This window comes from Diorhabda sublineata, chromosome 11 (assembly GCF_026230105.1).
Source record: "Diorhabda sublineata isolate icDioSubl1.1 chromosome 11, icDioSubl1.1, whole genome shotgun sequence".
Taxonomy (NCBI): Eukaryota; Metazoa; Arthropoda; class Insecta; order Coleoptera; family Chrysomelidae; genus Diorhabda; species Diorhabda sublineata.
Window position 1 is genome coordinate 2,666,477 of NC_079484.1, and position 20,187 is coordinate 2,686,663.

The 20,187-nt window shown below is 34.3% G+C and overlaps 1 protein-coding gene across 11 annotated transcripts in view; it reads right to left on the reverse strand.

Moving 5' to 3' along the window:
• The window catches only part of LOC130450503 (ATP-sensitive inward rectifier potassium channel 12-like), a 51,743-nt gene that overhangs the window by 27,593 nt on the left and 3,963 nt on the right, over positions 1 to 20,187 (reverse strand). For 4 of the 11 annotated variants that reach the window (XM_056788923.1, XM_056788925.1, XM_056788933.1 and 1 more), the window contains exon 2: positions 12,187 to 12,549. In XM_056788923.1, coding sequence (XP_056644901.1) covers positions 12,187 to 12,476 — 290 coding nt within the window. In that variant the 5' untranslated portion in view covers positions 12,477 to 12,549. Of the gene's footprint in view, positions 1 to 955; positions 1,992 to 9,732; positions 10,644 to 10,960; positions 11,118 to 12,186; positions 12,550 to 15,454; positions 15,651 to 20,187 lie in introns of those variants that run through there. The other 7 variants (XM_056788927.1, XM_056788935.1, XM_056788928.1 and 4 more) reach the window with 6 other exon arrangements.

Sequence of the window (20,187 nt, forward strand, 5' to 3'; positions counted from 1 at the left end):
AAAAATAGTACAAAATATCGATAAATCTCGTGGTACTGGGAAATGTATGTTGAAGACTACAAATTTCAACTTTAAAATCCGAATAATCAAGTTAAATACGCGATTAATTTGCTTGGAATTGTTTGTTCAATCAAGCAAAAATGAAATACCTCAAAAATCAATAAATTTTCTTGAAAAATAGTACAAAATATCGATAAATCTCGTTGTGGTACTGGGAAATGTATGAATAAGATTACAGATTTCAACATTCACGTTTTGAAATGATTGCAAATTAAATTTTCAGAAAATAGTATGTAACAGTCTTCTATTTAGTTCCATTTGTTTGTCCACGACATTCCAAAGATGTGAATTGGAAATAGGACACTTATTTCTGACTTCCTTGTACAATTTGTCCCACGACTCAATCGGGTTAAGGTCCTGCGACTGTGACGTCCAAATCAGTACATTTTTCCAATTATTTCAAATACTCTTTAACAAGCTTCGAGGAAGGTTTCCAGTCCCCCAAACCATCACCAAGTCTCCGTCGTATTTTGCAGTCGGGATTTCACAAGGATCTAACATCCTTTGACCTACATCCATTCTATTCGACCCAAATATCGCAAACTTTGACTCATCACTCCATAAAACCCTTTCCCACTCTTCACGCGTCCAATTTATATGTTTTTCGACCAACTGAATGTTTTTTATCGTCAAAGCTCTTGGTGGATAAAATTTTTTCACGTTGTAGTACGTCGAGGTATTGCCTAGAGTGCGAAGACTTGGCGCTTAGTCCTTGATTTAACCCGTTTCGAAACTTTCAAGTCTGAATTTTCGAGAAAGAAAACAATGGATTATAAAGGCGGGCAAAATTTTTTTATTAATGTCATTAGCTTAAGAATGTATGGCAGCGATTAATTAATATTTTATAGTCAAACAGAAATTTTCTAAAATGTAATTTATCGAAGAAATTATTTACCTCAGTTTACCACGAGACGCCAAACTTTGTCTCGATTTGTTGACCGGATTTATTTGAATGTTGCCCGGAGAATACGTTTCGTCTATGGATAATTTTATTTCGTTACTTTTCACGCTCATTTCTTTCCCGAAAAACTATATCACGTCAACTGAACGCATTCAGCGATGGAATGCGAAAATGAAAATTGAGATTTTTATCAAAATTTACGGTGATTTTGTTATCGTGACACCTTCGTGTCTTATATATTTGTATTAATATTTCTCGTTCAAAGAATCGCAGACATAAAATAAATCTCGATACACTCAGTTGCATAGTTCTATTTCAATTTGTCTAATCACTTGAGTAAATATACGAAATTTTATATATTATTTTGGTTATATCATTTTAATTGTCAATGAGTGTCGGTGTATACACACGATGATTCATAATATCGTAAAAAATGAATAATATAAATAATGTGTAGTACTATATAAAATAGATTGTTTGGAATGTGTTGGTTTTATTGTTATATCGACAGGAATCCGATTATCAGGTGGAAATAGTGAAAGTTACCCCGCCACGAATGATCCAGAGCCTCTTCGATCGTCGATTGAACCCTTCGAATTTACGGAAACGCGATAAATATCCTTTAATCATGCGTTTTTTTCACTATTTCCTTCCATGAGAACTTAGTCTTCGTATATTTTTTCTTCCCAACTGTTTTATATCTATTTTACTGGTTCTTACTCTATACTTTTTTTAACAGAGTTGACTTTCCGTTGTATATGCCCAAACCTCTTTTGATAACAGAAAAGTTCGTTATCTGCTTCTGCATTTCTTTCGTCCTCGTCTTGGACTTAACATACACTTTGTTTTGTCTTAGTTAATGCTTAGTAATCTGGTTTCTGCTTCCTTATTTATTTCTGCTTTCATCAAACTTTCTCTATCTCTTAGTTAATTCCTGTATTTCTTATCGAGTGGCTGAGATCTGCTAGTGGAGTTTAATGGATAAATCATTCAAATCTGATCGCTAGAATTCGAGATATCTCGGTTTGAAGTTGTTGCTTTCCGAATATTCATTACCTGAATCAGATATCGAGCTCTGAATAGTTTTTAAAATAATTCAATGCCAATATTTGTAAACTTATCGACTAATTGGGATTCTGCTAGTGGAGTTTAATGGATAAATCATTCAAATCCGATCGCTAGAATTCGAGATATCTCGGTTTGAAGTTGTTGCTTTCCGAATATTCATTACCTGAATCAGATATCGAGCTCTGAATAGTTTTTAAAATAATTCAATGCCAATATTTGTAAACTTATCGACTAATTGGGATTCTGCTAGTGGAGTTTAATGGATAAATCATTCAAATCCGATCGCTAGAATTCGAGATATCTCGGTTTGAAGTTGTTGCTTTCCGAATATTCATTACCTGAATCAGATATCGAGCTCTGAATAGTTTTTAAAATAATTCAATGCTAATATTTGTAAACTTATCGACTAATTGGGATTCTGCTAGTGGAGTTTAATGGATAAATCATTCAAATCCGATCGCTAGAATTCGAGATATCTCGGTTTGAAGTTGTTGCTTTCCGAATATTCATTACCTGAATCAGATATCGAGGTCTGAATAGTTTTTAAAATAATTCATTGCTAATATTTGTAAACTTATCGACTAATTGGGATTCTGCTAGTGGAGTTTAATGGATAAATCATTCAAATCCGATCGCTAGAATTCGAGATATCTCGGTTTGAAGTTGTTGCTTTCCGAATATTCATTACCTGAATCAGATATCGAGCTCTGAATAGTTTTTAAAATAATTCATTGCTAATATTTGTAAACTTATCGACTAATTGGGATTCTGCTAGTGGAGTTTAATGGATAAATCATTCAAATCCGATCGCTAGAATTCGAGATATCTCGGTTTGAAGTTGTTGCTTTCCGAATATTCATTACCTGAATCAGATATCGAGGTCTGAATAGTTTTTAAAATAATTCATTGCTAATATTTGTAAACTTATCGACTAATTGGGATTCTGCTAGTGGAGTTTAATGGATAAATCATTCAAATCCGATCGCTAGAATTCGAGATATCTCGGTTTGAAGTTGTTGCTTTCCGAATATTCTTTACCTAAATCAGATATCGAGCTCTGAATAGTATTTATAATAATTCAATGCTAATATTTGTAAACTTATCGACTAATTGGGATTCTGCTAGTGGAGTTTAATGGATAAATCATTCAAATCTGATCGCTAGATTTCGAGATATCTCGGTTTGAAGTTGTTGCTTTCCGAATATTCTTTACCTAAATCAGATATCGAGCTCTGAATAGTATTTATAATAATTCAATGCTAATATTTGTAAACTTATCGACTAATTGGGATTCTGCTAGTGGAGTTTAATGGATAAATCATTCAAATCCGATCGCTAGAATTCGAGATATCTCGGTTTGAAGTTGTTGCTTTCCGAATATTCATTACCTGAATCAGATATCGAGGTCTGAATAGTTTTTAAAATAATTCATTGCTAATATTTGTAAACTTATCGACTAATTGGGATTCTGCTAGTGGAGTTTAATGGATAAATCATTCAAATCCGATCGCTAGAATTCGAGATATCTCGGTTTGAAGTTGTTGCTTTCCGAATATTCATTACCTGAATCAGATATCGAGCTCTGAATAGTTTTTAAAATAATTCATTGCTAATATTTGTAAACTTATCGACTAATTGGGATTCTGCTAGTGGAGTTTAATGGATAAATCATTCAAATCCGATCGCTAGAATTCGAGATATCTCGGTTTGAAGTTGTTGCTTTCCGAATATTCATTACCTGAATCAGATATCGAGCTCTGAATAGTTTTTAAAATAATTCAATGCTAATATTTGTAAACTTATCGACTAATTGGGATTCTGCTAGTGGAGTTTAATGGATAAATCATTCAAATCTGATCGCTAGAATTCGAGATATCTCGGTTTGAAGTTGTTGCTTTCCGAATATTCTTTACCTAAATCAGATATCGAGCTCTGAATAGTATTTATAATAATTCAATGCTAATATTTGTAAACTTATCGACTAATTGGGATTCTGCTAGTGGAGTTTAATGGATAAATCATTCAAATCTGATCGCTAGATTTCGAGATATCTCGGTTTGAAGTTGTTGCTTTCCGAATATTCTTTACCTAAATCAGATATCGAGCTCTGAATAGTATTTATAATAATTCAATGCTAATATTTGTAAACTTATCGACTAATTGGGATTCTGCTAGTGGAGTTTAATGGATAAATCATTCAAATCTGATCGCTAGATTTCGAGATATCTCGGTTTGAAGTTGTTGCTTTCCGAATATTCTTTACCTGAATCAGATATCGAGCTCTGAATAGTTTTTAAAATAATTCAATGCCAATATTTGTAAACTTATCGACTAATTGGGATTCTGCTAGTGGAGTTTAATGGATAAATCATTCAAATCCGATCGCTAGAATTCGAGATATCTCGGTTTGAAGTTGTTGCTTTCCGAATATTCATTACCTGAATCAGATATCGAGGTCTGAATAGTTTTTAAAATAATTCATTGCTAATATTTGTAAACTTATCGACTAATTGGGATTCTGCTAGTGGAGTTTAATGGATAAATCATTCAAATCCGATCGCTAGAATTCGAGATATCTCGGTTTGAAGTTGTTGCTTTCCGAATATTCATTACCTGAATCAGATATCGAGGTCTGAATAGTTTTTAAAATAATTCATTGCTAATATTTGTAAACTTATCGACTAATTGGGATTCTGCTAGTGGAGTTTAATGGATAAATCATTCAAATCCGATCGCTAGAATTCGAGATATCTCGGTTTGAAGTTGTTGCTTTCCGAATATTCATTACCTGAATCAGATATCGAGCTCTGAATAGTTTTTAAAATAATTCATTGCTAATATTTGTAAACTTATCGACTAATTGGGATTCTGCTAGTGGAGTTTAATGGATAAATCATTCAAATCCGATCGCTAGAATTCGAGATATCTCGGTTTGAAGTTGTTGCTTTCCGAATATTCATTACCTGAATCAGATATCGAGGTCTGAATAGTTTTTAAAATAATTCATTGCTAATATTTGTAAACTTATCGACTAATTGGGATTCTGCTAGTGGAGTTTAATGGATAAATCATTCAAATCCGATCGCTAGAATTCGAGATATCTCGGTTTGAAGTTGTTGCTTTCCGAATATTCTTTACCTAAATCAGATATCGAGCTCTGAATAGTATTTATAATAATTCAATGCTAATATTTGTAAACTTATCGACTAATTGGGATTCTGCTAGTGGAGTTTAATGGATAAATCATTCAAATCTGATCGCTAGATTTCGAGATATCTCGGTTTGAAGTTGTTGCTTTCCGAATATTCTTTACCTAAATCAGATATCGAGCTCTGAATAGTATTTATAATAATTCAATGCTAATATTTGTAAACTTATCGACTAATTGGGATTCTGCTAGTGGAGTTTAATGGATAAATCATTCAAATCCGATCGCTAGAATTCGAGATATCTCGGTTTGAAGTTGTTGCTTTCCGAATATTCATTACCTGAATCAGATATCGAGGTCTGAATAGTTTTTAAAATAATTCATTGCTAATATTTGTAAACTTATCGACTAATTGGGATTCTGCTAGTGGAGTTTAATGGATAAATCATTCAAATCCGATCGCTAGAATTCGAGATATCTCGGTTTGAAGTTGTTGCTTTCCGAATATTCATTACCTGAATCAGATATCGAGCTCTGAATAGTTTTTAAAATAATTCATTGCTAATATTTGTAAACTTATCGACTAATTGGGATTCTGCTAGTGGAGTTTAATGGATAAATCATTCAAATCCGATCGCTAGAATTCGAGATATCTCGGTTTGAAGTTGTTGCTTTCCGAATATTCATTACCTGAATCAGATATCGAGCTCTGAATAGTTTTTAAAATAATTCAATGCTAATATTTGTAAACTTATCGACTAATTGGGATTCTGCTAGTGGAGTTTAATGGATAAATCATTCAAATCTGATCGCTAGAATTCGAGATATCTCGGTTTGAAGTTGTTGCTTTCCGAATATTCTTTACCTAAATCAGATATCGAGCTCTGAATAGTATTTATAATAATTCAATGCTAATATTTGTAAACTTATCGACTAATTGGGATTCTGCTAGTGGAGTTTAATGGATAAATCATTCAAATCTGATCGCTAGATTTCGAGATATCTCGGTTTGAAGTTGTTGCTTTCCGAATATTCTTTACCTAAATCAGATATCGAGCTCTGAATAGTATTTATAATAATTCAATGCTAATATTTGTAAACTTATCGACTAATTGGGATTCTGCTAGTGGAGTTTAATGGATAAATCATTCAAATCTGATCGCTAGATTTCGAGATATCTCGGTTTGAAGTTGTTGCTTTCCGAATATTCTTTACCTGAATCAGATATCGAGCTCTGAATAGTTTTTAAAATAATTCAATGCTAATATTTGTAAACTTATCGACTAATTGGGATTCTGCTAGTGGAGTTTAATGGATAAATCATTCAAATCCGATCGCTAGAATTCGAGATATCTCTGTTTGAAGTTGTTGCTTTCCGAATATTCATTACCTGAATCAGATATCGAGCTCTGAATAGTTTTTAAAATAATTCAATGCTAATATTTGTAAACTTATCGACTAATTGGGATTCTGCTAGTGGAGTTTAATGGATAAATCATTCAAATCCGATCGCTAGAATTCGAGATATCTCGGTTTGAAGTTGTTGCTTTCCGAATATTCATTACCTGAATCAGATATCGAGGTCTGAATAGTTTTTAAAATAATTCATTGCTAATATTTGTAAACTTATCGACTAATTGGGATTCTGCTAGTGGAGTTTAATGGATAAATCATTCAAATCCGATCGCTAGAATTCGAGATATCTCGGTTTGAAGTTGTTGCTTTCCGAATATTCTTTACCTAAATCAGATATCGAGCTCTGAATAGTTTTTAAAATAATTCATTGCTAATATTTGTAAACTTATCGACTAATTGGGATTCTGCTAGTGGAGTTTAATGGATAAATCATTCAAATCCGATCGCTAGAATTCGAGATATCTCGGTTTGAAGTTGTTGCTTTCCGAATATTCTTTACCTAAATCAGATATCGAGCTCTGAATAGTATTTATAATAATTCAATGCTAATATTTGTAAACTTATCGACTAATTGGGATTCTGCTAGTGGAGTTTAATGGATAAATCATTCAAATCTGATCGCTAGATTTCGAGATATCTCGGTTTGAAGTTGTTGCTTTCCGAATATTCTTTACCTGAATCAGATATCGAGCTCTGAATAGTTTTTAAAATAATTCAATGCTAATATTTGTAAACTTATCGACTAATTGGGATTCTGCTAGTGGAGTTTAATGGATAAATCATTCAAATCCGATCGCTAGAATTCGAGATATCTCGGTTTGAAGTTGTTGCTTTCCGAATATTCATTACCTGAATCAGATATCGAGCTCTGAATAGTTTTTAAAATAATTCAATGCTAATATTTGTAAACTTATCGACTAATTGGGATTCTGCTAGTGGAGTTTAATGGATAAATCATTCAAATCCGATCGCTAGAATTCGAGATATCTCGGTTTGAAGTTGTTGCTTTCCGAATATTCTTTACCTAAATCAGATATCGAGCTCTGAATAGTATTTATTATAATTCAATAACAATATTTGTAAACTTATCGACTAATTGGGATTCTGCTAGTGGAGTTTAATGGATAAATCATTCAAATCCGATCGCTAGAATTCGAGATATCTCGGTTTGAAGTTGTTGCTTTCCGAATATTCATTACCTGAATCAGATATCGAGCTCTGAATAGTTTTTAAAATAATTCAATGCTAATATTTGTAAACTTATCGACTAATTGGGATTCTGCTAGTGGAGTTTAATGGATAAATCATTCAAATCCGATCGCTAGAATTCGAGATATCTCGGTTTGAAGTTGTTGCTTTCCGAATATTCATTACCTGAATCAGATATCGAGCTCTGAATAGTTTTTAAAATAATTCATTGCTAATATTTGTAAACTTATCGACTAATTGGGATTCTGCTAGTGGAGTTTAATGGATAAATCATTCAAATCCGATCGCTAGAATTCGAGATATCTCGGTTTGAAGTTGTTGCTTTCCGAATATTCTTTACCTAAATCAGATATCGAGCTCTGAATAGTATTTATAATAATTCAATGCTAATATTTGTAAACTTATCGACTAATTGGGATTCTGCTAGTGGAGTTTAATGGATAAATCATTCAAATCTGATCGCTAGATTTCGAGATATCTCGGTTTGAAGTTGTTGCTTTCCGAATATTCTTTACCTGAATCAGATATCGAGCTCTGAATAGTTTTTAAAATAATTCAATGCTAATATTTGTAAACTTATCGACTAATTGGGATTCTGCTAGTGGAGTTTAATGGATAAATCATTCAAATCTGATCGCTAGATTTCGAGATATCTCGGTTTGAAGTTGTTGCTTTCCGAATATTCTTTACCTGAATCAGATATCGAGCTCTGAATAGTATTTATAATAATTCAATGCTAATATTTGTAAACTTATCGACTAATTGGGATTCTGCTAGTGGAGTTTAATGGATAAATCATTCAAATCCGATCGCTAGAATTCGAGATATCTCGGTTTGAAGTTGTTGCTTTCCGAATATTCTTTACCTGAATCAGATTTCGAGCTCTGAATAGTTTTTAAAATAATTCAATGCTAATATTTGTAAACTTATCGACTAATTGGGATTCTGCTAGTGGAGTTTAATGGATAAATCATTCAAATCTGATCGCTAGATTTCGAGATATCTCGGTTTGAAGTTGTTGCTTTCCGAATATTCTTTACCTGAATCAGATATCGAGCTCTGAATAGTTTTTAAAATAATTCATTGCTAATATTTGTAAACTTATCGACTAATTGGGATTCTGCTAGTGGAGTTTAATGGATAAATCATTCAAATCCGATCGCTAGAATTCGAGATATCTCGGTTTGAAGTTGTTGCTTTCCGAATATTCATTACCTGAATCAGATATCGAGCTCTGAATAGTATTTATAATAATTCAATGCTAATATTTGTAAACTTATCGACTAATTGGGATTCTGCTAGTGGAGTTTAATGGATAAATCATTCAAATCCGATCGCTAGAATTCGAGATATCTCGGTTTGAAGTTGTTGCTTTCCGAATATTCATTACCTGAATCAGATATCGAGCTCTGAATAGTATTTATAATAATTCAATGCTAATATTTGTAAACTTATCGACTAATTGGGATTCTGCTAGTGGAGTTTAATGGATAAATCATTCAAATCCGATCGCTCGGATTCGAGATATCTCGGTTTGAAGTTGTTAATTTCTGAATATACAATAACTGATTCAGAAATCGGGCTCTGGAGGCTATCCACGGTCACCCAATGCTAATAAATCTATAAGGTAGCTGGAAATCTGCTACCTAATGAAATTTGATGGTAATATCATTTAAATCAAATCAGTAGGAGTCGAAGTTTGAAAAGTTGAGAAAAAACCCACGCAGAACGCGATGTTTCATTCAGATTTTTTAGAAATCTACGAATCTGCGAATTTTCCACTTTTTTATATATAATTGTCGCAATTTTGGTTTTAATTCGCAATTTTTTATTAACGATAATTTTTTTAGTAATATTAGTAAATAAAAAGTTATACAAGGAACTTAAATGGGTGTTTCTAATTTTTTAGAAATTGAATAAAATTATTTACCTGCTCGTTTGACTAGGTGAACTAGGCGTTTTCAAATTTTCCCCAGATATGTCTCCATATTTAAGAATACTTATAGGAGAAGGAGGTTCTTTGATTAAAAGTCTTGTTTCTCCTTCCGCAACCATTTTTTTTCAACAAAAAAAAAACCAAACCCAAGCAAATTAATTATAATATACTTAACACATGATAAAACTCGAAAAAGAACTAATAAAACCACATATACGACAAATTATTAATACGTGATTACTATTTGTACAGAAAATTAACACAGCAGCGAGAAATGTTGAACTAAAATTTGTTTTTTTCTATACATATACCTATGTTTACAGTGACGATGTTTCGTTATCGTGACATCTACGTGTCACATTTATTTTCCTCAATATTTATTACGTCCTTATCTAAAATATTTAGAAAACACAGATTTTCATCCAATTGCATATTCAATACCCCCAAATACAGTCACCAGATGCGTGATTCCACGCTCTGAAGTTGGTTCTTCACGTGCAGTACACTCAGCTGACCGTAGATGGGACTGCGGTATGGAATTCCATCCATTGTCACATGTCAACGAAAAATTTCGGGTTTATCTCGGCTGTTTTAGTCTTATTTTGTGGAATTTTTGGATGTTTTCGTCGACGATAGTCTCTTTGGGACGTCCACTGCACGCTTCGTCTTCGCTTCTTAACAAACTACTTCTAAACAGTTAGCCACAGTCCAACTAATGTTTATTGAGTCCAGCCTTTGATTCAATAGCATTTTATCACCAAAACCATTGTTTTATTAACTCGGAAATCCCTTTGTAACCATTCTATGAAATGGTTACAAAGAGGACGATTCATAAAGAAGAACATGCTGTTTGTCAAGCTTGTACTTTCACAGAAGAACCCAAATAGATCTGGGACTGGGAATTACTGAAAGGAAATAGATCAAAACATAACCTAAATGCGTTCAAGGCCACTATGAAGAAAGAAACTAAAGGTAAATTTAAGTTTTATCGACGTTTCGGTTCAACAGAGGGCGTTAGATCATCGATCCGATTTCTTGGTCTCAATCTTTCAACTCCGAGCGACGAATTACTCCTTTTCTTCGATACCAAGGACTCAATCTACCTACTCCTTGGAATTTCACCGAGGAAATGGAAATTCGACATATATTATTGAATATGTTTACCTTGGTTCACTAAGGTGACCTTCCTTACGCAAACATAATTAAATGTAATAAATCTCACCTGGTATATATTTATTTAAACAATTTCTGGAAAGAAGACGTTTATTTCACTTGGTAAATCAAAGTTTACTCGGAAATTAATTGCTCTTCGACATAGTTAACTTGAAATAACTATGATGTACTTAACATGACATAGATTCCTTATCAAAACGTGATAAATAACTTGATAATATCATTGTGAGAGGTTTGGTACTTTGATTTTATGATTACAATTAATTATATCAAAATAAGATAATATTTATGCGTTGCTACGACGATATAAGTAATTTTTGTTTACCCGGTATGCAGTCATCGTAATTTAATCATAGTTGAATCTACTCTCGATTATTTCGGTAAAGAAGAAACAAAAATAATTATTATAAGTAGATATGGCAACACCGTTTTTTAGAATATGAATCTGATTGATACGAGTTTCCATCAATTGTGGTTGGGTCCTATGGAGGTTAATTTATGAGTTAGACTACAAATTGTGACGTTCGCTTTGTGTAGAAAGCAAAGAAGTCTTGAGTTCAAGATGTTCCCTCTAGCTCCTTTCCAGGACGTCCTCTTGAACATTGATTATCTGCCCACCAGAATGTGTCACACACTTGTGTCATCTGTCACTCGGCTTGACAGTTATTCGTCGACATCTTGTTAAGCCGCTCAATAGTTTTGTACCATCTTAAAAGTACTGCTGCAGCAAATTGCGATGCTTTAAGTATACCCTGGACCAGTCATCAGCTTTAGCTGGGATTATGCTTCTCTTCTAGTACCTTAGATGGTCATCTGACGAAGGTTTTGATTCAAAATACTTAATCAATTTTATAACCTTTCCAATACCATAAACTTTATTTGTTTAACGCGTAATTTCTCATTGGCTACTAGCCACCGCTTACGAAGAAGTCCCCCACATCGTCACATCAAAATTTTCGTGTTTTCTTTGTTGTACCAGGTACTTCCAGGTAATCTGCTTTACATACATCAAATATCTTTTGTTTTGTCTATTCCATTTTTATTATTCTCATTGCAAACCTTTATTTGATTTCAAGCACGGTGGAGAAGCTGTAGACCGAAGCCCAAATCGCCACAATTCCAATTCTGCAGAGGAAAATTGTTTCTGTATCAGGGCCTTTCCTAATATAAGTTTATCTTCGGTAGTTGGGGTTTATCCGGATAAAAGCTTTCCATGATAATATATCCATTAAAAAAAACGGAAACATACCAAAACCATTATCAAAAAAAACTTACCTTATACCGTCTAGCCTAACCGACCCAGGCGAATGATATAACGAACTATTGGCCGTGGAAACTCTTCCCAAACTTGGAGCATGGGACAATTTGGTGAGACTGCTAAATGTGTGTATTCGGTTGAGGTTAGGAGCACTAGGAGTTGAAAGTAGATGTACATTCCTACACGATTGCGGTAGAATTTTATAATTTGATTCTTCGTATAAATTTTTGAGCTCGTTAATTTCATCGTTGATTCCCGGCTGATAAAAGAGTTTTTCGTTTGGAGACGTTGATTCCATTGTAGTCATTTTACGTCATCTATCTTTTGAGAAAACTGTGGTTTTCGATGGACTTTGCAACAATGACATTTGGAAGGTTAGACTGCAATAGAAATCATTTATTATATCAAAAAAACTTATCAGATATATAGGATGTAATTTGAGCAAAATAACTAGTACAGTAAATGTTTTGTGTTCCCAAATAGAGCCATTTTGGAAGTCCAGGACGAGTAAAATGTACCTGCCTGTAAGGGAGTTTGGTTTAAACAGGGTACCAGACTGTACTGATCCCTTTTTGTACCCCATTCGTTTTTTCTTCCGAAAAACGAAATTTCAAAGCGAAAATAAATTCTTTGCAAGTAAAACAAAACAAAATTTCAAAGTATCTTTACAACTAATAATGGTAGTCAGAATCGTCTGAACTAGAGACAACATTTGATTGAATTATGAAGGGTTGTAAAGAGGGTGATACCACATACTAATATTCCTCTTTGATTACACGTTCAATCTAGTCGCCATCGAACGATTCTTGACGATTCGGTTATTCAGTTTGGCGTGTTTAAACCTGACAAAACTTGACACAAAATTTCTAAGCTATCGCAGACTTTTTGGCTGGAATATTTCGAAGAAATTGTGTACATACAGCTTCGGTCAATGTTTTCATTGATTAATAGATGAGTCCACGTGGACTGACGGTTCGTTAGATGTACATCGAATTTTATACGGGGAGTAAACATTATTTATTAATTTGGTATGAATGCCGTACGTATTTATGAAATATTGATTGAAATTAAAATTGCATTCATACCAGAAATTTATATCTAACCCACTTTATCTAGCAACCAGTTGATTTATTTGAATAAGGATTATGTAGGTAAATTCTTCCAAGGTTCTATTATTTTAAAAATATCGAAATTGAAAGCATTACCAACAGATGGTTGAATCTGCGGGCAATTTGTTATTATTTTTATAGTTTGAATTGTTGCATCGACCACAAAAATCAGAATAAAACAGAGTAAATAACACTAGCCTACACTCGATTTTGTTAATACGTTTCAAATATTCGTTTTTATAATACTAATGCCTATCTTTTTTTAAAAATGTTTGTCTATCTTTGGAATACGGCCCCCAAACATACTTGACTTAATACAGAAGGAAGCAATTCGAGTTAGAGACGATCCAGAAACTTCTACAGCTCAAAACGTCCTTGATCTGTTTTACTTGTACTACCACGTCAGATGCCTTTCCGAGATTTCCAACATAATCCCACCCAGAGCTGTATTTGCAAGACAGACACTCACGATCACCGACCTCACCTGTAGGTGTCAATTTATCGGGACTTCTTTGTTTGCAGAAGTGTAAGTGAAATCAACTACCAAGACACGTCTTTCCATTACAATCTACAGACATATCCACACTCTCTTGTACAGTAATTGTATTCGAATTACCAGCTAAAGTGTTGTCGTGATCAGATTGAAAACAAACAGACACGTTCTAAACATACATACGAATTTAAATTTTAACATAATTGCGATTATTTTCGTGCCAGCAGTAAAATCAATTTATAAATGCTTTATAACAAATAATAATCATTAAAATTCCACAACATCTTAAATTACAGGCAATTGATCACGATTTAATATCAAACTGAGTGTGATTGAGAAATCAACAGAAACAATTTTGTATATAATAACGTTAACAAACGTTCCTATTTTGTTAATTGTTTGAAATGATGCTTAGTTTCCACAACATTTACACGATAACGAAGTTCTTGTGATTTGGAGGGTTGTACACACCTACACTGTTCAAAATGCACCTTTCAAATAACGAAAGGTTCGATAGAAGCGTTCGGCAATCCTCTTCTTCTTTTCCACTACTGAAAACAACTTAGAAAGTGAATAAAGTTGCTGAAGATGATAGACACTCTAATAACCTCTCTTGTCTTCGTTTCTCATCGTTGTCCAAGTGTTTCTCCGTCTTTTATACCAGCGATAATCTTCGTTAGTATAGTTGGTCCAGCTCCATCAGCTGGAGGTCTCATATCTGGTCCAACCCTTGAAAGATTTGTACCAAATTGGGCTATAATGTCGCCGGGGGACAGATCTGGTGTATTCGGTGGTTGGACAACCAATTATGAGGTGATGGAGAAGCACCACGATTGAATTTATTCACCATTTCTTTGCACCAATCGACAGGAGCTTTTTTTTGAGCGAATGTCAAATTATGAAGTATTCAACGTGAACAATTCTTTTTGACATCCAAATGTCCAGCCGATTTTGGACGACTTTTGCTTGAATTCATCTTGTAGCAAAGTGAATTCCGAAAACTATCCAAACACAGGTTTAATCCACGTTGAAATTCATAGAAAATCATGGCATTAAAATGAACGCGACGTTTCAAGTATTACAAATAGCACTTGTTTGACAACGCTGAGTATGTTCACTATTAGAAATGTCAAACTTCATTATGTCATTGTCAGTTTTGACGTATTCACATCAGTGTTGCCATATGTCAAAATTTAATTAGCCACGTATTGTTTTACTTACTTTTTTGAAGATAATCTGATCCCAAGACTTTCAAATATGTACGATGGTGATGGAGAAACACCTGATAATGTAGAGCTTGGTGTGCAGTTTCAAATTTAGAGGATATTAACATGAAAACAGTCGATTCATTGGAGAAACGATTCAAAGATTGATTTTTCTTTTGTAATATTAGTTTTGCGTGAATAAGTTTCAAGCTCAAGGCTGAAATAGTACTAAATCTTGTATGTCAATAGATTGTTATCAGAATATTCGTTTTTATTACGAAATTATCAATATTTAATGCAATTTCTTCATTAAATTTTTATCGATAAACAGCAAGTAGTTTAACAAAAACTATATTTGATTATAAAGTAAAAGCGCAATTTAAAACATAAAACATTTATCAAACTTGTTCTCTTCGAAACCGTAAGTATTATTTGTTTACATTTTTTTTTTTTTTTGATAATACGACTAAATACTTACCATAATTAAAATATCACCTTCAGATCTTACTGATGTACTTCCTTCTTTTTGTAATTAATACAAAGTAAATCGCACAAAGTGTAAAAAAAACCTGTTTAGTTGTTATTTTAAATAATTAATCACTTCCCACGGTTGTTTGGAGAACAATGTAGTCGCGAGAACAAGTCAGATCTGGTAGGTAAACCGCCGCGAACTGATAGTTTTGTTTGTAGCACGTTAGGAGTAGAAATAAATTTTTTTCTTATAATAAATATTCAAATGTGGTTCGGCGAATTCGGTATTAGTTTATAGGTCAGCATTATAACTGTTATTTTTCATTTAAAACGTATAAAGAATCTTCAATTTTCAATTTAATTTAATTAGGTATTAATACGAGGGTTGTTGATTCACTATCGAAAAATAGGTGGTAAAATATTCCAAATATATAAAGTAGAAGCAGGACACTTCCTTCTGACTTCCTTGACCGATTTACCCCACAACAACTCAATCAGGTTAAGGTGACCGCCATATAATAAATTTCAATGCATTATTTCTTTCCAATTCTAACAAATATTCCTTGCAAAGCATCCAGGAATGCTTGGGATCATTGTTATACAAGAAAATATATTTTCCGCCGATTTTTTAATACTTTTATAGCTTTTTTTATACAAAATCCACTCAATTTCTATTAGGTCTCCAGTCGTTCTCTCTCCAAAACATTACCGAGCCTTCCCCCTGCTCTACAGTCGAGATTACATATATTTCTAACCTCAATCTTTGACTCTCCACTTCATAAAACTCTCTCCCACTCTTCATGTCTCAGATTTCCAGATTTAATATATTTCTAACCTCAATCTTCGACTCTCCACTTCATAAAACTCTCTCCCACTCTTCATGTCTCAGATTTCCAGATTTAGTATATTTCTAGCCCCAATCTTTGACTCTCCTCTTCATAAAACTCTCTCCCACTCTTCATGTCTCAGATTTCCAGATTTGGTATATTTCTAACCTCAATCTTCGACTCTCCACTTCATAAAACTCTCTCCCACTCTTCATGTCTCAGATTTCCAGATTTAGTATATTTCTAGCCCCAATCTTCGACTCTCCACTTCATAAAACTCTCTCCCACTCTTCATGTCTCAGATTTCCAGATTTAGTATATTTCTAGCCCCAATCTTCGACTCTCCACTTCATAAAACTCTCTCCCACTCTTCATGTCTCAGATTTCCAGATTTGGTATATTTCTAACCTCAATCTTCGACTCTCCACTTCATAAAACTCTCTCCCACTCTTCATGTCTCAGATTTCCAGATTTAGTATATTTCTAGCCCCAATCTTCGACTCTCCACTTCATAAAACTCTCTCCCACTCTTCATGTCTCAGATTTCCAGATTTGGTATATTTCTAACCTCAATCTTCGACTCTCCACTTCATAAAACTCTCTCCCACTCTTCATGTCTCAGATTTCCAGATTTAGTATATTTCTAGCCCCAATCTTCGACTCTCCACTTCATAAAACTCTCTCCCACTCTTCATGTCTCAGATTTCCAGATTTAGTATATTTCTAGCCCCAATCTTCGACTCTCCACTTCATAAAACTCTCTCCCACTCTTCATGTCTCAGATTTCCAGATTTGGTATATTTCTAACCTCAATCTTCGACTCTCCACTTCATAAAACTCTCTCCCACTCTTCATGTCTCAGATTTCCAGATTTAGTATATTTCTAGCCCCAATCTTCGACTCTCCACTTCATAAAACTCTCTCCCACTCTTCATGTCTCAGATTTCCAGATTTAGTATATTTCTAGCCCCAATCTTTGACTCTCCTCTTCATAAAACTCTCTTCCACTCTTCGTGCCTCAGATTTCCAGATTTAATATATTTCTAACCTCAATCTTCGACTCTCCACTTCATAAAACTCTCTCCCACTCTTCATGTCTCAGATTTCCAGATTTAGTATATTTCTAGCCCCAATCTTCGACTCTCCACTTCATAAAACTCTCTCCCACTCTTCATGTCTCAGATTTCCAGATTTGGTATATTTCTAACCTCAATCTTCGACTCTCCACTTCATAAAACTCTCTCCCACTCTTCATGTCTCAGATTTCCAGATTTAGTATATTTCTAGCCCCAATCTTCGACTCTCCACTTCATAAAACTCTCTCCCACTCTTCATGTCTCAGATTTCCAGATTTAGTATATTTCTAGCCCCAATCTTTGACTCTCCTCTTCATAAAACTCTCTTCCACTCTTCGTGCCTCAGATTTCCAGATTTAATATATTTCTAACCTCAATCTTCGACTCTCCACTTCATAAAACTCTCTCCCACTCTTCATGTCTCAGATTTCCAGATTTAATATATTTCTAACCTCAATCTTCGACTCTCCACTTCATAAAACTCTCTCCCACTCTTCATGTCTCAGATTTCCAGATTTAGTATATTTCTAGCCCCAATCTTCGACTCTCCACTTCATAAAACTCTCTCCCACTCTTCATGTCTCAGATTTCCAGATTTAGTATATTTCTAGCCCCAATCTTTGACTCTCCACTTCATAAAACTCTCTCCCACTCTTCATGTCTCAGATTTCCAGATTTAGTATATTTCTAGCCCCAATCTTCGACACTCCACTTCATAAAACTCTCTCCCACTCTTCATGTCTCAGATTTCCAGATTTAGTATATTTCTAGCCCCAATCTTTGACTCTCCACTTCATAAAACTCTCTCCCACTCTTCATGTCTCAGATTTCCAGATTTAGTATATTTCTAGCCCCAATCTTCGACTCTCCACTTCATAAAACTCTCTCCCACTCTTCATGTCTCAGATTTCCAGATTTAGTATATTTCTAACCTCAATCTTTGACTCTCCTCTTCATAAAACTCTCTCCCACTCTTCATGTCTCAGATTTCCAGATTTAGTATATTTCTAGCCCCAATCTTCGACTCTCCACTTCATAAAACTCTCTCCCACTCTTCATGTCTCAGATTTCCAGATTTAGTATATTTCTAGCCCCAATCTTTGACTCTCCTCTTCATAAAACTCTCTTCCACTCTTCGTGCCTCAGATTTCCAGATTTAATATATTTCTAACCTCAATCTTCGACTCTCCACTTCATAAAACTCTCTCCCACTCTTCATGTCTCAGATTTCCAGATTTAATATATTTCTAACCTCAATCTTCGACTCTCCACTTCATAAAACTCTCTCCCACTCTTCATGTCTCAGATTTCCAGATTTAGTATATTTCTAGCCCCAATCTTCGACTCTCCACTTCATAAAACTCTCTCCCACTCTTCATGTCTCAGATTTCCAGATTTGGTATATTTCTAACCTCAATCTTCGACTCTCCACTTCATAAAACTCTCTCCCACTCTTCATGTCTCAGATTTCCAGATTTAGTATATTTCTAGCCCCAATCTTCGACTCTCCACTTCATAAAACTCTCTCCCACTCTTCATGTCTCAGATTTCCAGATTTAGTATATTTCTAGCCCCAATCTTCGACTCTCCACTTCATAAAACTCTCTCCCACTCTTCATGTCTCAGATTTCCAGATTTGGTATATTTCTAGCCCCAATCTTTGACTCTCCTCTTCATAAAACTCTCTTCCACTCTTCGTGCCTCAGATTTCCAGATTTAATATATTTCTAACCTCAATCTTCGACTCTCCACTTCATAAAACTCTCTCCCACTCTTCATGTCTCAGATTTCCAGATTTAATATATTTCTAACCTCAATCTTCGACTCTCCACTTCATAAAACTCTCTCCCACTCTTCATGTCTCAGATTTCCAGATTTAGTATATTTCTAGCCCCAATCTTCGACTCTCCACTTCATAAAACTCTCTCCCACTCTTCATGTCTCAGATTTCCAGATTTAATATATTTCTAACCTCAATCTTCGACTCTCCACTTCATAAAACTCTCTCCCACTCTTCATGTCTCAGATTTCCAGATTTAGTATATTTCTAGCCCCAATCTTCGACTCTCCACTTCATAAAACTCTCTCCCACTCTTCATGTCTCAGATTTCCAGATTTAATATATTTCTAACCTCAATCTTCGACTCTCCACTTCATAAAACTCTCTCCCACTCTTCATGTCTCAGATTTCCAGATTTAGTATATTTCTAGCCCCAATCTTCGACTCTCCACTTCATAAAACTCTCTCCCACTCTTCATGTCTCAGATTTCCAGATTTGGTATATTTCTAACCTCAATCTTCGACTCTCCACTTCATAAAACTCTCTCCCACTCTTCATGTCTCAGATTTCCAGATTTAGTATATTTCTAGCCCCAATCTTCGACTCTCCACTTCATAAAACTCTCTCCCACTCTTCATGTCTCAGATTTCCAGATTTGGTATATTTCTAACCTCAATCTTCGACTCTCCACTTCATAAAACTCTCTCCCACTCTTCATGTCTCAGATTTCCAGATTTAGTATATTTCTAACCTCAATCTTTGACTCTCCTCTTCATAAAACTCTCTCCCACTCATCATGTCTCAGATTTCCAGATTTAGTATATTTCTAGCCCCAATCTTCGACTCTCCACTTCATAAAACTCTCTCCCACTCTTCATGTCTCAGATTTCCAGATTTGGTATATTTCTAACCTCAATCTTCGACTCTCCACTTCATAAAACTCTCTCCCACTCTTCATGTCTCAGATTTCCAGATTTAGTATATTTCTAGCCCCAATCTTCGACTCTCCACTTCATAAAACTCTCTCCCACTCTTCGTGCCTCAGATTTCCAGATT